Below are 17479 nucleotides of genomic sequence, written 5' to 3'. Positions count from 1 at the left end.
GTCCTTTTTGTTTCTGTGGAATGCTGTTGACAGTTTCTGAAACATGCTTTGGATTCCTATCAAAATGGCTTGTGAGCAAGCTGCTTTAAAACAATACTTCATTGTTCAATTAATAGAATAAAACCAGCTTGATTGGCTAACCTTTGATCCTGGGACAGCAGCATGAGTTTTTATTACCTTAAGCTTTAGAATCAATCTTTTCCTTCTAAATTTTGCTTCAAATGCAATCTGATTTATGGTTAAATAAATTAAATCAGCTATCCTTTTCTCCCTTCAGTCCTTGCTAGTCTTTGTATACTTAAACAAACAAATCTTAGCTTTCTGATTGAGTCAAAATGAAGAAGACTTGACTAGCATCCTTCTAAGGTGCTGAGAGTTTTCAGTTCCGAATTTATTTTAAACTCTTCATTGCAGAAACATATTTTTTGTCTATTTTGACATGTCTCAGCTATGATTGGCCATTTCCTGACCATAATTGTTTCTCCCACTGAAAAAAAAATCCTACTGTATAGAACTGCTCTATTCAAATACACATGCAATAGCCTACAACATGTTTTGGTTAGAACTGGGAACTGAAACCCAGTCTCTCAGCTCCAAACACAGATGCTCTTGTCATTCTTTGTAAATCACTTCTCTGCACTGCAGTACTCTACCTGGAAGATGGAAACACACTTCCCTTCTCCCACCTTTTGTCCATCTTCCCTATATATTCTGCAAGCTCTCCAAGATAGAGACTATTTCTTATCTGACAGTACACTGTCATACACAGGAGGTCCTGAGAAAAAGGATAAATTATTCCAAATCATATTACATTAATGCTGTAACATTGCTTCTGCTCCTGGAACTAGTGTACTAGGAGCACATAGCTCAGCATTTTACTGTGTAAATGTATCCTTAATGTATGGATACATACCACAATAAGGAAAGCACCTAGCAGTAATACATTTCTGTTGACATTAGTCAAGAAAACACGCTTGTTAGCAAGGTTTCCTCTGCAGCAAGTTCTCTGTGGTGACAGTTCCAGTAATGTTTAATATTGTAGGGCCCAACTTTTTAAGTCAGGAGCAGCAGGGAGTGCTCAGACTGAAAAAAATTTAATTCCCTAATAATCCAACTAGTTAAAAACCCAGAAGGCTCACCCAGTTCAGCGTCAGCCCTTTGGACACTAGGCACCCCAGCAACTGGAACAAAGAAAGTCAGATCTCTAATCCTCAAATTGTGACTCATTTCAAGCCCTGCTCAGTTGTGCACCATTTATACCTCCAAGAACAGCATCCTTCTTTCTCCCTCTCTCTCTTTTGAACTCAGAGGTAGGGAAGGAGGAAAGAAAGACCTAGTATTTTTTTATTTAAAAGAAACCCCTGTTTTTAAAATGGGATGCACAAAGCCGCTAGATTTCTCCTCAGGACCATTGACACTGCCCTTCTTTCTGCATCTTTGCAACACAGACTACTGCATGGAAAAAACACAGGAGAGGGAACAGATTTCTCATGTTAACACTTGCACAACAGGTCTGCCATTTCCTCCCCAATAATTCTCTCACATAAGAGATGAATCAGGAAATACCAAAAAAGGAGATCAGGTGACTGAATTAAGTCAGTTTCAACTATTTTCTTTTACTCACTGTTGCAGTGTTTCAAAGCCCTGTTCCTTGTACAGCAGCTCTTGCTTCATCTGAGAGAGTTCACTCTTCAGCTTCTTAACCTTGTGTGTTAAATCAAAGCAAGAGTTAGAAAATTCCTCTTGTTAAACAGCATAACACATGGCTTTGAACAGTTAATATATTCTCTACATCAGATGAGATAAAAAAAGTAAATTGCTCTACTGACACATATTAAAAACAAAAGGATCTGTTCTCTTCCTGATGTCTATGGGCAACATGCTTTAGTATTAAAGGGATACAAGCAGATTAAATCACATTCCTTATTTGTATTGATACCACACTGTGTTATTAAACCTGAGAGAACTTTAACAAGTAATTTACTTCTCACTTGTTAAGCATGCATTCCAACTGTCCTACAGGGACATGCCTGTTTATTTTTAGGCTTATTATATTTTCACTTTTTCATTCCCGGCAGCTCTCAAGATATTTGTACTGTAAAAAGACAAAGTGTGGACTCCCTTTTATTTATTTATTTATTTCCCTATGAACCATCTATAAAGCTTTACAGACACTGGATCCCTAAATACATCATCCAACTCCATTTAATTCAAAGACAACAATCACCAAACACATTTGGATCACAAATATGTGTCTTTTTCACAGAACTGTCTTTAGCAAAACATTCCCTACTTTCCCTCAATTTTCATGCTCAATTGCTTTTTAATCTCAATACTGCTATTTCAGATATTAGTACACTACAAAATATTTATGAATTGAGGTTAAATTTTTAAATCCTCCATTTAGTTTTTTACCTTGGACTTCCCAAATGTACTAAAACAAAATTTCTGGACCACCCATAAAGGCATGTACTTTAACACAAATTAAAATTAATCCTCACCATACACATAGAGACAGAAATGCCACCTTGATCTTTGAAGTCCCAAATCTTGGTATTTATACATCTAAACCTGGTTCCTCTGCACACTAAATACTAGCCAAATAATGTTAGGCTTTTTACCTTTCCAATCAGTAAGGTGAAAAAAGGAAAAGCCTACTCTCACCTGCCACTGTGAAATTCTCTCTGTTTTCATATAGGTTCTCAGATATTCAATTCTTTAAAAAAATGTATTATATTAAAATGAAGAATGTTGACCACTTCAACTGAAATTAATATCAAAATACGTCTCCAAGACTTATTTGTATCCAAATCCCCCTAGACTTCCTACCTGGTACTATTCTTCAAATTAAAAAAAAAAGTGAGTTTCCCAACATGCCAGGTAACTAAAAGTACTGAGCATACGCAGCTGCTGTAGCTTTCCAAGAGACTTAAAATGCTTTGTATGTCTAAAATAACCAACAATTTGTGGAGTCTTTGTAGGGTTTTGTCAATGATACTTGGGCCTTCAAGTTTGTACCTTCTGGCTAATTAATTTTCTGTGACAGAAAAAAACTGTTTTCAATCTCTAACTTCTCCAAAGCAAAATCTGTTTTCTGGATGAGGGGTTAGGTTCAGGCTTTTGGAAACTATCATCACTAGTTGCTTTACTTGACAGAAAACTGTTTTTATTTTGACCATGCAGAATAAGTAGCATGACAAATAAGCAGTATGTCTAAGTATACAATCAGTGCTCCTTAACTATACCTCCCTTGGCTAACAAAAAAAAACCCCAGAATAATCTCTCAAGTGTTCTGAACAAAATTACAGAAAATGGAAATATATCACCTCTACGTTCCAGGTAAAGTAATGTGTAAAATATGAAAGAAGTGACAGCTTTTCTGAGAAACACAGAACAGATAAAACTTTTCTTTCTTTTTAAAATCTGGAATGTGAATTTATAGTAATAGTGGAAGTCACACTTAATTTCAACTTAGAGAATTGGATCTCTCAGAAACCCTTACATTTTTCCTCAAGATCATCTTCTGAGTGTCCTCTGATATAATTCATCATCATTTCATTACCACGAAATGTGAGTTAGGCACATTATCCTAGAAGGACGTGACCTACATCATAATACAGACTGTACGTTTACTGCATCATACTTGCGTTAAACTATTCTTGTGCTCCTTGTCTTCTCCCTCAGAACTTTCATATAATTCCCACTTTTTCACAAGTCTTCACTTATTTTATCCTTCACCCCCTTCCTACTGCTTCTGCATATCATCATAAGTCATTTGACAGGCCTCTCACTTCCTCCTCCTAACTGCATTTTCAAGCAGGCTCCTCTGTCAACCTCCTTCTATTTCCAGCACTCAAGTACTAATGGAACAACAATGACAAAATCCCACCCTGTCATCCCCTACGTGCTGCATATGCATAAAACAGACTGTGACATGCTTGGTGTTGTTTGAATCATCTTACCGAGTACTAATTAAGACCCCAAATGGCCCCACTCAAAGTCCACTGCAGGATCAGAACCTTCAATTTTAATCTTGTGAGAAAGGTCTTTCTTCTCCTACTTATTTCATTTAACAGCTGTCTGATTTCTGTCACATATTCTCTACAACCTATTGTGCAATAGGCAATTCGTGTATCCAAAGGGCTCTGCATGCATATATTAGCACAGCTAACATGGAAAAGGCCAAAGGCCAATCCAGAACTTCCTTGAATGCTGAGTTTCCCCCCTCCAGCCACCATTCCTGATGATACCATTAAGCCTCCACCAGTGTGAGAGAGAAACAGGTTTAGTACATCTGACTTAATAGTTCACTAAACAATGTGCAAATTCTAACTAGCTGGCTAGCAGCTCACTAATGACCAACTTGTTTCCCATTAAGTCCAAACATGCATATACTGTAAAATGCCCCAAAAATGGCTTATTAGCAAGCATCCTCAAACATTCAAATAAAATAAACTATGATAATAGTCATACCTCTCTTGCCATCTTCCATGAAAACCACTTTCCAGCCCTAGCATCACAGGGCTCCACTTTTTCTTATCTCAATGATTTTCATATCCAGTGGCTTTGGATGACAACACACTTTATGCTGATACAGATATTCTTGGACTGCACCCTTCTAAACTCTGCAGACAAGATTCAGGTCACCTATTTTAGGCACACATGCAACTTGGATTTTGCAATGCCAATACATCAGGTGTTGGGAACCAGCAGGATATTAGGCTCCTTGATTCCAAGAAACAACAAAGAGAGGCAAGCACCTCCAAAAAATTAATTGTTGTGCTTAAGACATCTGTCTCTCTCCTCAGTGAACAGACAAAATGTAGATCTGCAGCCAAGAGGTGATTCTGTGTTTCTGCATGTTGAGCTGGGAGGTTACTTAGCTCAGCTAAGTAACAGGAAAAACTGAGCACAGGACTGTATCTGAATTTTCTCCTCTTTGACTTGCAGGTAACTATATTTAAATTTGGTCATGTGTTTTGTTCTTCAACAACGCCATTAATTTTTCCAAATATACTACTGATCTCCTTGGCAAAGGAAGCATCTGTTACTGCTACACTTATTTTAGAAAGAAGGTCTCACCTTGTCTTTTCATTCTTGTTCCTGACAGGGTCCTTACTGCTTATGATTCTCCCTACTGAACTTAAAATTTTTTTCCTCCCACCTTCCTTAGTGCTGAAATAAGTTCTCTCACTAACCACCTTCTCTTCTCCTCAAATGATAAGGGACTACAAATTGAGATTGGTAAGGATGAGCAGGTGTACAAGCAGTCAGAAGGGCAACATCCAGACACCAGTTTTACAGTGCATTCCATCCCTGATTTATCATGGGATTTACAATTTTTAAGAGCTATTCCACAGTTCCTTCAAAACATTAATTGTTTAGACTCCTAATCGTATCTCTTAATTCCAGGTAAAGTGTATTGCTCTCGAAGGCTTCTGGGTGCTGGTCTGTGTGGAAACCAGGAGGGGGCAATGGAAGAGCTGAGTAACTGCTGTAGCTTGTGCTGCTTTTGCTCCTGCAGAGCCTGTATTCCAGCCCTCATCGAAGGACTACGCTGTCAGATGCTGTCTTTTTAATCTGCATGGTTTGATCTAATTTTTTTCATTACTAATTGCAGAAAGTTCGGGCTATCTGTAGAGTATTATATGCCACAGCTGAAACAAATGAGCCCCCTACACAGATTCAGTAGAGACTAACCTGTGAATTAAAGTTCTTTACATGCAGCCTGTTAGTGATTATACCGAACCAAGTTGACCAAATAACGGGGTTTTGTTCTTTAGCAATTTCAAAATGTGAACACATTCTTGATCTGAACTGCTCCATTTTGACAAAAAGAGCAAAGTTTCAGACCAGTATTGAAAAGCATTTTTTTAAAAACCAACAGAAACTTGTGAGGTAGTTCATGTAGCTAATAAGGCATTTCTCATAGAAGAAAGACTGCATAAAAAGAGTAATCCAGCTGCAGCTCACCTAGGCCTACTGCTTTTCTATTTTGACCTAAAGATTTTTACTCTTCCTTTTAAAATCAAAAGCATACGAGTTAAAATAGTTATCAGATTTATTTAAACCCACATCTAATTAAAGTATCTAAGTTTCTCCAAAATGTGTTATCTGAAAGTGACAGAGTCAGCTTTAAAAATTCATTAAAAACCTCTGAATGGTATTTAATAAGAATATTAGGAGGTTTCAGAATCAGGGTACAAGATACCTCTGCTAGTCCAAGCTTTGCATTCAAGAGTTATAAACTTAGCACAAATAATAGAAAACAATGCAAGTTAAGCACTCTCACCCTTAATCTTGTAGTAGATATTTCAGCCTTCAGAATGTCAGGGTCATACTTTGTGCTTGATGAGGAGCCTGAGAATACTTTTTAAAAAAGGCAAAAAAAGGGCAAATATTTAAGTATTTTAAAATAATTAGTTACTCCCTTCTTCAATGATCTGAAACTACAAACTGCAGAAAAACATTTAATATTTTTTTATAAAATCCTTTTATAGAGTGGTCAGCATTGCAGGGTGGAAATAATTAATGAGTAATCAAAACTTCTCCCTTTTACCCCCTACCACTATTTTGGCATCTCTCCTTGTCCTTTGCTTATCCCAGGATCCTAAAACTAGCACCTTATTCCCCCTGGCTTTCTATCACTTGCTTTTGGTTCCCCTTCTCCTAGCTGAGCCATGTTGCAATCACCTCTTCCTGGAAGCTGTAATTTCTATAAGCAGATTTCTGGAAAGCAGCACATTTATTCATAAGCCTAAGAAGTCCACCACTCAGTTCTTCCACAGTTGTACATGTTTTTATCACACCACCTGCTTCTAAGAGAGATCTTTGGCCAACTACTTGCCTCTGACAGCACTTTACAGCATGACAATTCCTTGCCCAACACTGTAATGTGTCTCTACTTCACCCCTGATCCCTGCACAAAGGCTACAAAATTATTGTACTTTAAAAGCAGCAACAAATTCTCTTCTTGGTCTATGGCAGACACCTGTCAACACAGTAGGCTCATTTCAGTATGCACCCATGAAGTGCAAGGATCCTATTTACTTTGAACCCAAATTTGGCAGAATTCTGTTCTGACAAACTGCATGACAAAATAGATTTCAGAGCCAACTGCCTTAAACCATGGCTCAAAGGAGTTCAATTATATCAGAGAAGAAAGTTCTATCCAGCAGAATCTCTTTATATTAAAAAAAAAATAAAAATAGGGATGTTATATCTAAAAAAAACAGAGTACAAGGTGTTCATAGTAAACCTTGAAAACTCATCCTAAACAGAAACAGAATCCCCTGCAAGGCACAGATCAAAGAAGTTACATTGTATTCTCTACCATACTTACAGCTCGTATGAGAGCTTGATTTTTCTTTGTAGGCATCATTCAGCCGTACATACTCATCCAGTGCCAGTGCCAGCCTCTGTTCTTTCACCTGGTACAGTTCTTTCTGAGTACTGAGAGCATCTTGGGCTACCATAAGATAATCTTTCAACATTCTCTCTTGTTCTTGCCTCCATTGTTTCCTGGGATCTTCTATCTGTGTTGTTTCTGTATCGGAGAAAAATAAAGGATTTTAAGTGACCTTTGCTGAAATCCACTTACAACTAGATAGTTTTTTTGCCTGTAATCCACACTCACAGGAATGTAAACCATAGCTTAGCTTTTGTTACTAAGCAGATGCTCCATTTGAAGTTTCTCTTTGCCACAATAGTATGTGTAAAAAACAGTATTTAAGGATCAATTGCAAAATTAGGAATTAGGGTACAATGCATAAATGCTTACATAAATCATTCCCACATCTTCAACCTTGTATTAATAACATCCTAAAACCCAAGAAAAGAATATTTTTTTTGCATTAGAGTATTTGGAAATAAATGGATCAATAAAGTCATAGAATCAAGTTATTCAATGACACCTTAAAATTAATGAATTTCTGAACAAAAATGAAAAGTAATCCTAGCTATTACGTTTTTTCAAACCCCTCTCCTTTCCACTTCATTAATTTTTACAGCCATATGTTATTCATGTTTTATAGTTGTTATCTCTCTCCTTTCCCTCTAGGAAGCAGTTTTATCTTCTCCCCTGTAAATAAAATAACAGAACATTAACTCTCCAGATCATCTCACCCAACTTTATCCCTATCCCTGCTAGGCATCTAATCCAAGATACAATTTCCTATTATGGTCAACAGAGAGGGCCACCTTCAAACGGCCCTTCACTCCATCAAAGACAGATGCCCAAGATACACGGGACCAAACTGCCTTTTTGAGGTGTCTCTATCTTTCCTCTGACTGCCCAGGTAATATAAAAGAGTAAGCTGGAACAGGCTCTTCATTCACAAAGGACTTCAGGTCAACTATTTTAACACCAGCAGCCACACAGAAGACTGACTTGCATAGAATGTGTAGATGTGTGGAGGATTATGTCACCAGGACATAACGTAGTGGTATATATTAAGAACATCTATGATGAGATCAATATAATTGTAGCTTTCAAGATTTTTATGTCTGTTACTCTACATATGCAAAAAGGAAGCGTTAAAGGCTGAATGTTCAATCTTATAACTTCCTGACTTAGTTCAGCACTTTTTGAAGCCGTACAATGAATATTCTTCCTTTAAAGCTGTGCTAAGTAGAAAAATATTCTCATAAGACATAGCCGTCAAAAGTTTGAAATCTAAATGCAAACGTGAACCACACTGCATTTTGTTTTAAGTTACATACTATAAAGCTACATAAATCTACAGAGATAAAAAGTAACATTCAATACCAGGTATTTAAGTGTGAAGTATTTACTTCCAAAGTTTTCTGCAAAAAGGAGGAGGAAAGTTTATTCTCTCTGTTAGATTTCTGCCACTTTAGTTCTCTGAATAGCTCTACTGTGAAAACCAATGCAGGTGGGGAAAAAACCGTAACGCATGGCTGAAAACATGGCACTGGTGAGGCTGCATCTCAAATACTGTCTTCAGTTTGGGGCCCTTCACAATAAGAATGGCATTAAGGTGCTGGAGCATGTCTAAAAAAGAGCAACAAAGCTGGTGAAGGGTCTAGAGCATGAGTCTTACAAGGAGCAGCTCAGGGAACTGTGGTTGTTTAGTCTGAAGAAAAGGAGGCTCAAAAGGAGACCTTATCACACTCTACAGCTACTTGAAAGAAGGCTGTAGGGAGGTATGTGTTGGTCTCTTTTCCTGAGTAACAAGTCACAGGATGAGAGGAAATCACTTCACATTGCACCAGGGGAGGTTTAGCTTGGATACAAGGAAAAGTTTCGTTACCAAAAGGTTTATCGGGCACTGGAACAGACTGTCCAGGGGAAGTGGTTGAGTCACCACCTTTGAAAGTATTTCAAAGTTGTATAGATGTAGTGCTTAAGGACATGTTTTAGTGGTGGCCTTGGCAGTGCGAGGTTAATGGTTCATGACCTTGAAGGTCTTTTCCAAGCAAAACAATTCTATGATTCTATGAAAAAAAAAACAACAAACACACAAAAAACCTGCAGCAGAACGAACCTGACAGCTCTAAACTGTAGCCAAAGTGCTCTCCTGGGGAGAAAGCACACTTTCAACTCAATATATGAAAAAAGATCTTTAAAAAGCAAAAGCTGGTAAGGACAGGTTCTGGTTAATAACAATTTCCCATACTAAGTACCAATTTTTTCAAAAGTTTGTGGGGTTTTTTTGGGTGTTAGTATCACATAAACCAAAGACATGCAAATAAAAAGAAGCACCCCATAAAACTAACCCTGTAGAATCCTAAACTGATAATGTCTATAGAACTACTGTTGCTTTCAAAAACAAATACACATACAAAAATCCACACTCCTCCCATGCTGTTGACTCCCTTCACCCTTGACAAACATGATGGCTTTTGTATTTCTACTTGGGAATGGTACTCTTAGAGGTACACAACAGATGCATAGAGAGCATAAATCACATAAACCCAAATGCGATGCACAGAAGACTAAAGCAGAGAGGCTTTATACACAGTTTGTTTTCCTATAACCCCAACAGGAATACGCTCTCCAAAAAATTAACTATAGCTATGGATGCGCAAACACACACACACATCCATGTTTGTAGCCACTTGCTCTTTTCCACAAACTTATCAGGCACAGAAAGAAGTAAATTGATACCTTTTCTCTCCTAAATGGTCAGCACATGTCCCTATCTGTGGCCACTTATTGCTGTTGGGCTTTAACACATCTCCACATTCACAGTTATTTACACAAGATAAGAAGTGCTGGTTTCCAGAGGTTTCCCTTTTTTGTAAAGCAGGATGAAGAGCATGAAGCAGGATTCTCATGGGTCAATGATCAAACAGGATAAATGCGGTTATGTTGTGTTTTTTTTAGAAGAATGTAATGATGTGATTGTGTTTTAAAAGTGCAACCAGCGGCCACCAAATAATCTTACAAGATTGGAAAGTCTCATCTTCGAGCATGTTGTAGGTAATTGCTTTGTAGGTTTTAAGGGAGAGTTGCTCAACATGCAGCCCAAAGACCAAATGTAACCTGCAGAGTCCCAAAACAGGGCCTACAGATGCCCTGTCCTTGTGACTCAAAAGAAGGACAAAGCTGATCAACAGCAGATTGTTTTGTATTGCTGATAAACAAAATCAAACATTTTATTTTTGCCTCTCCAAGCTGCATGTGCAAAACAATACTATGATTATATGAGCTAACATTTTTTATACTGATAGTCATAAATGACTTAAAGGTGACCCTGAATTTTAAAAATTGCACACTAACTTTAGCATACTGAGGTTTGGGTATATGCCTGTGTAGGTATATTGACTAGTGAAATTATTCTCAGCCAATTCTATCTGCATTTATTTTATTCTGGAATGAACGCTCAGCTGGGAAAAAACACAATCCTGGAAAAAGCAAAACAATACTGGAATGAATATCACAGAATTATTACTCAACTTTTACCAAGCAGAGGAGGCTCTATGTCTTTTAAAATACCATTAAGTGGAAACCCCAAAAAATTCTATCACTTGTTTGGCAAGTTGTTCACATATATAAACGTGTGCATGTGTAGCAGCACCATATGCTTGTTCATGTATAATTTTCAGTTGTCTCAATTTTAATCAGTAGGTTTACCCCACAGAGAAAAGAAAAACAGAACTATGAATAATATTTCTGGTAGTGTAGTGCTGCATTTTGAAAAGTTTGCTTATTTGAGCATGTGTACCTTCTAAGGGCCAACACTTTTTTAAAAAGCAGAGTTCTTTCAAAACCAAATATTTGTACTTCTCAGAGTAAAGCCTCACAAAGATAAGGATTTTTTTCCTTGGACAAGAATGTTCTAAGCACCTGCTGTTAAGGTCAAACTTGTATACACAAGAATATTATTGAGATAGTTACATACATGTCATTGAGGGAACAGCTTGCTGAATATTTCAAAATGAGATGTGAAGCCCTTCATGCCTAAATCAGAGAGATTTAAACCACAAAGAACATCCAAACATTTTCCTACCCTTATTATTTAACAGCTGATGTAACAAACTTGGGAAATCTCACTCCTTTTTTTAGGGCAAATGTTTCCACTGGTGACTGCAATAGGATACCTTAAAACCCTGTCTGCAGCAGACATGAACTTCAATCATCACCAGTGGAGACTGAATAAACCACTACCCAGGACATCACCTCTCCAACATTTTCTACATCACCAGACAGTTAAATTCAACAGTTCAGCTGAGAAAATGAAGAATAATGTTCATATATCAACTTGCTCAGCCCAAAGGTGACGAGCCACAGTAAGAGAGAGGGGACACGGTGACGTGTGCTTAATACTGAGGTTACATGTTCCTAATTTGACTTGGTTTTAGCGTCATTTTGCAAATTTGCAGATCAAAATTATTCAATTCTATTAAGAGATCCTGATATAAAACCAATTAACTAACTTTAAGCAAATTGATGCAAGTGCACAGTTAATTCATTTATAAAATATTATAAACCAGCTATTTATTTCTTCCTATTCTGTAAAGATCTGAGTGACTACTCAAGCTGGGGGGAAATTCTATGAGACAGAAAGCACTTGAGATCTCACCCAGTGGAACCACATGAGCAGCAAGATGCCATGCTCCACCCAAGGATGTTCCTGTGCACTGAAATGATCGCAGCCCTGTCATGCTGAAGAGCAAGCTGTGACGGCTTCAATCATACTGCTAGTCATGAAATGCACTCTTCCTGGCTCCCTGCCAGCCAGGTTTGATGCACTTAAACTCAGCAAAGAATTTGGCCTGAACAATAATTCAAAACCAAAATGCCAGGACTGACTTTACCTCTTGAAAGTTTTGTTTATTCCTTTGGCTAGAACTTACTTCCAGGGTAAGAAGGTTACACATGCTCTGTGTAATTATACGTAAGATACATATCATACATAATGTACAGGTGATAGTCATGCATACCTTTTTTAAAAATGAGATATTTTAATACATTATGTTCCTCTCTGCTACCAAGAAGCTCTGCCAAATTTTTACAGTCTACTTGAACAGAAGGAAACTATTACCTTATCAGCAGTAGATCGTATTTCCCTAGAATACACAAAATTAAAATCCTACTAGAAAATCCCACAGGGAAGGGAACAGCTCCCTGTCACCCTACTGCTAGACATGAGACAACTGGACATTTTACTACAGGATTAACAATATGTGGAAGCAATAGTTTTCCAACATCTCCTCTTGCCAAACAAGCTAATAGTGTTGACTGGCTCTAGAACAACCCACACGTAAACCGTCTTCAGTCAGGCATGCTGCGTTTAGGCAACAAAGCTAGGGAACAAATACTCTCCAGAGGTTTCACTAAAAAAATGTTGGAGCTACTAGACTGGCCACTTGAGAAGAACATACACATAGCAAGAGGAGACAAAATTGTAACGTACTTTTAATCCTGAAGAGAGAACTCTTATCTGTTCAAACGTGCCCATATTATTCCAGCTGTAAATGTAGCAGAATCACCATCTAAGAAGAGAGGCTATTCTCAGGGAAACTAGTTGACCCAGCTAGAGATGAGGACTGGAGACCTAAGATCTGTGGGGAGGAGAGCAGGGGTACCCACATTACCAAACATTACGCATCCAAGTGATGTCTCTTGCACAATCTCTGGTGCTCACTCAACATAGCACAAAACCTATTTCATGCACTAAAACCACCAAACACTCACTAGCTCCAAGGGGTAACATGAAAGCAGATACATCATGTTCCGGCAGATTAGGCGAGTTGTGTCATGTTACCAAGTGTCAGTATAAAGGAAGAAGAACTCAGGTGAGGAAGGAACTAGATACCCATTTTTTGGAAGCATGCCTCATTATGATCCTCTTATCTATTAGAACCTTAAGTATGGATCTATTCATCAATACTATGCACCTTCTCCCTCATATACCAACTTACAAGCAAGTTTCCAGACCTGGACACCAAGGCTACAATAGAAGACATTAGGTGTCAAAACTGCAGTGGCTGAACCCTGAAAAGTGGGTGGTTCTGACTGATGCTGAAGAGTGCCACACACAGCTGGCTGAGCTCTAGGCTGCACCACATCACAACTCAGCTACATATCCTGTGTCAGGGAGGCAATTTCTCTGCCTGAAGTAGTAAGTGATTAAAAGATAACTCCATTATGCCTGACATTTCTTGTTATCTTGCATAATAACTGCAGGACTACTACCTCCAACCAAACAGAACTCCACCTTCAAGAGAGTAACACAAAGAGCTGACTACATTCAGGATGTCTCCTCACCAGCCCTTCTCCTGAACTCCAGTGTCTGAAGAAAGTGCACAAGCAAAATCCAGATTGTTTTTCCAACAGCCCCCAGTGCCTTTGCTGTGACGGTATTACATCCTGCTCCACAGAGGTGGTTTGAGAAGGAAAGGATACCTGGAAAGCAGCCTACCACATGCTGAGGGCAAGCCCTTGGAAAAAGGCTGCAGGCAAGCCAAACTGGGGCCAGCAGCAGCAGCAAAGCAGAATCAAGAATTCAATGACATCTCGCACAAAACTGTCTCAAGATATCTCACAAAAAAACCCAACAACCCTTTAACACATAACATCAGAAGAGGAAAAATGGTGTCTGATATCAACCATCACAGGATAATGGAGGTTAGCTTAGTGGTGGGTGGTGAAGGCAATTTTATCAATAACATTACATAATCACTATGGTTATGTTTATTCTACTAGTATATCCCACATTTCTTGACACACAAACGGGCTTTAAGATCTCCAGCGCTTTTGTCTGCAATCAGAAAAAAATATACACTTAGAAAAAAACAGTGCAAATATTACTTCATTGTACTTCAACTGCCATAAAAAATATTGCAGGCAACTGAAATGCAAGTCATAATGAACAGTAAAGAAGCAAATGTACTAGAACTAGTTTCAGGGAGAACAACCAAGTGTTACTTACTAGACTGGCTTAAGGATTGCATTGTTTACATACCAGAGGCCTTCTGAATGCATTTTTCCCTTATTCCTCCCCTCTCTTTTTAGAATACTCAAAATTCAAACTCAAACAACAAGAAAAACAACTCACACTCAAAAATTAGGAAAAATTCACAAACAAATGTTAGATCATTTCACACTGATGTATTTGTTCAATAGGTACATAAAAATAAAGAATAGCATACTACAGAGACAGGACTTTCAGTAAGACCATGCAACCCAACAAGATGACATATACAGCGTCTTAAAAATTATCTAACACATTGCTGGAGAGTCAAAAGAAAATCACATTCTACCACATATTAGGATAGAATGTGGGTTCTAAAGAGAATCATGGAGGAAAAATAGGTTATTCAGAGTACACTTTGAACTAAGCTCTCTACAATTTGTTTCCTGCCATAGAACTTGCACACAAAAAAAGATCTCTCTTCCAGACACCTTCTTCACTTTTCCAGAAAATAATTCTTTATTTGAATGTGAGTAATGAGAGAAAATGATAATGTTTTCCAGCTATACTGTGCAAGCATGAGCAGATTTCCAAGAAATATTTATTCAGAGATTTTTAAGAAAAGATGTTATCCTTATGGCACATTAGTTTCCTCTAGATATTGGATAGCATATGCTTCTATGCCTCTGTCAAATGCAGTAGAAACTATTGAGCGTTTTGCTCTACATTATCAGTAAGTAGGTAGTGTTCTACTGCTATAGCTATCAGAAATAGAACATAAGAAAAGCGTGCAAGTATTATCTTTACATAAAAGTCAGTAGCTAAAATGATCTTTAATCCAGACCCTTCATTGCTTAAGCCCTCCTTCTTTAGCCAGTATGCACCTCTAATCTCTTCCTGTAAGCATCTTCCTGTAGAGAAGATGCTTACCTATAAACAAGATTCAAGATAAGCTATTCTGCACTTGGGTTTTCACCATGTGTGTTTGCTGACAGTAAAGAGCCCTCACAATCTTTTCCCAAACACTTGCCTGTCACCACTTGCTTAGAAGACTGTGGTAAGTCATGCGAACAAACAGTGCACATTTATGATCATGATACACCACCTGACTCCTTCAAGCTAATGGTAACTGCAGACCTATGGGGGCATTTTCAGATTTCTTCCTTGTCTGAAAACACAGTTTGGCATACTTTCTTAAATATATAGGTATCAGCGTCCCAGGCTGGAACAGAGAAGAGTCAGCCTATCCACAGTTCCCTGTGTTAGATAAGCCAGTTGCACAGGCATAAACTGGCATGCAGCCCTTTAAGATGACAACAAGAAATAGAATACCTGTAGTTAAAACACTGTGTTATAAGTGTCAAACAGTATAGGTTTCACATTTTAAGAAGGAAGGAAACCAAGTGATGAAATAGAGACCTCCGATGAATTCTACCCTCAGTCTCAGTAGACACGAATCCCTATACCTCTATGCTTCCTGATGATTTTCATAGAATCACAGAATGGTAGGGATGGGAAGGGACCTCTGGAGATCATCAAGTCCAACACCTCTGCCAGAGCAGAACCACTCGTGGCAGGCCACACAGAAATACATCCAGATGGGTCTTGAAAGTCTCCAGAGAAGGAGACTCCACAACCTCTCTGGGCAGCCTGTTCCAGTGCTCTGTCACGGTCACAGTAAAGAAGTTTTTCCTCATGTTGAGGTGGAACTTCCTGTGTTGTAGCTTGGTGCCTTGTCTTATTATGTCATTGAAGAGACTTATGTCGCTGAAAAGAGACTGGCCCATTCTTGACAACCACCCTTCAGATATTTATAGACATTAATAAGGTCCCCTCTCAGTCTTCTTTTCTCAAGACTAAACAGCCCCAGGTTTCTCAGCCTTTCTTCATAAGACAGGTGTTCCGGTCCTTTAATCATCCTTGTAGTCTGCCGCTGGACTCTCTCAAGTAAATCTCTGTCCCTCTTGAACCGGGGAGTCCAGAACTGGACACAGTACTCCAGATGTGGCCTTACTAGGGCAGAGTAGAGAGAAAGGATAATCTCCCTCAAGCTGCTGGCCACACTGTTCTTAATGCAAATGGGTCTCTTGGCCACAAGGGCACACTGCTGTCCCATAGCTAACTTGTCCACCAGGACCCCAAGGCCCTTCTCCATGGGGCTGCTTTCTAGCAGGTCAACCCCTAATCTATATTGGTGCATGGTGGGTTTTTTTCTCCCCAGGTGCAGGACTCTACCCTTATTCTCACTGAACCTCATTAGGTCCATCTTTGCCCAGCTCTCCAATCTGTCCAGATCTTGCTGAATGGCTGCACAGCCTTCAGCTGTATCAGCTAATGCTTCCAGCTTCATATCAGCAGACTTGCTGAGGATACACCTTATCCCCTCATCCAGGTCATTGATGAAGATGTTGAGTAAGACAAGGCTCAGGATTGACCCCTGGGGATTTTGCATCACATGGACTCAATTTTATTTTTCTTTGTGGATGAAAGTGTTAGAAAGAAATCTCTGGGAAAAGTGAATTCATGCTTCTAAAGTGGGCAGTTAAAACTAAGGAGGGAGGAGCTGCAGAAGCAGGGAAGGTAAACATCCAACTCCATTTTTAAGAGAAATGCAGGGGATGGAAGGCAGGGAGCAAAATCACCACATTGAATACAAAGTCGAGTGGCAAAAAGAGAGTGATGAGATGGGCTGAAGTACTAGTAGACTAGGAGTACTAGAGGTCCCTTCCAACCCAATACATTCTATGATTCTATGATTAAGATCCAACCCAGTACTCCCTTCTTGAAATCAGTGAGTTTTGCCAATGTCCACTTCCAAGGGGAGCAGAATAAGTCCCACACTGACCACTAATGGAAATTCCATCCTTAACATATTCAACTTCCAAGTTTTTAACAGAAAAGGAGTGGGAAACCATGAGCAGGACCTTCTGAATTTACAGTCTATTGTGCTGAAGTCTAGCCTGCTGCTTACAGCTTACTGGGTTGGTTTGAGAAATTTAGTATGATTGGAGCTGTTGTACTAAAACTGAACCAATTCCTGTGGACAATGTGAAACTTCACAGTTATATCAAATATAACTTTGCAGAGAGGCAACTGTA

At 38.7% G+C, this 17479-nt stretch overlaps 1 protein-coding gene across 2 annotated transcripts in view; it reads right to left on the bottom strand.

Moving 5' to 3' along the window:
- Window positions 1–17479, bottom strand: part of WWC2 (WW and C2 domain containing 2) — a 102783-nt gene that overhangs the window by 43276 nt on the left and 42028 nt on the right. For both annotated transcript variants that reach the window (XR_007889252.1, XM_051616889.1), the window contains exons 3-5: window positions 7343–7546; window positions 6293–6369; window positions 1625–1704 (exon numbers count right to left, since the gene is read on the bottom strand). Coding sequence is in view for 1 of the 2 variants with exons in the window: in XM_051616889.1 (XP_051472849.1) it covers window positions 1625–1704; window positions 6293–6369; window positions 7343–7546 (361 nt within the window). In the remaining variant the exon portion in view is untranslated. The remainder of the gene's footprint in view (window positions 1–1624; window positions 1705–6292; window positions 6370–7342; window positions 7547–17479) is intronic.

The sequence above is a fragment of the Apus apus genome, chromosome 4, assembly GCF_020740795.1.
Source record: "Apus apus isolate bApuApu2 chromosome 4, bApuApu2.pri.cur, whole genome shotgun sequence".
Classification (NCBI taxonomy): Eukaryota; Metazoa; Chordata; class Aves; order Apodiformes; family Apodidae; genus Apus; species Apus apus.
This window is presented reverse-complemented; position numbering and strand designations above follow the sequence as displayed.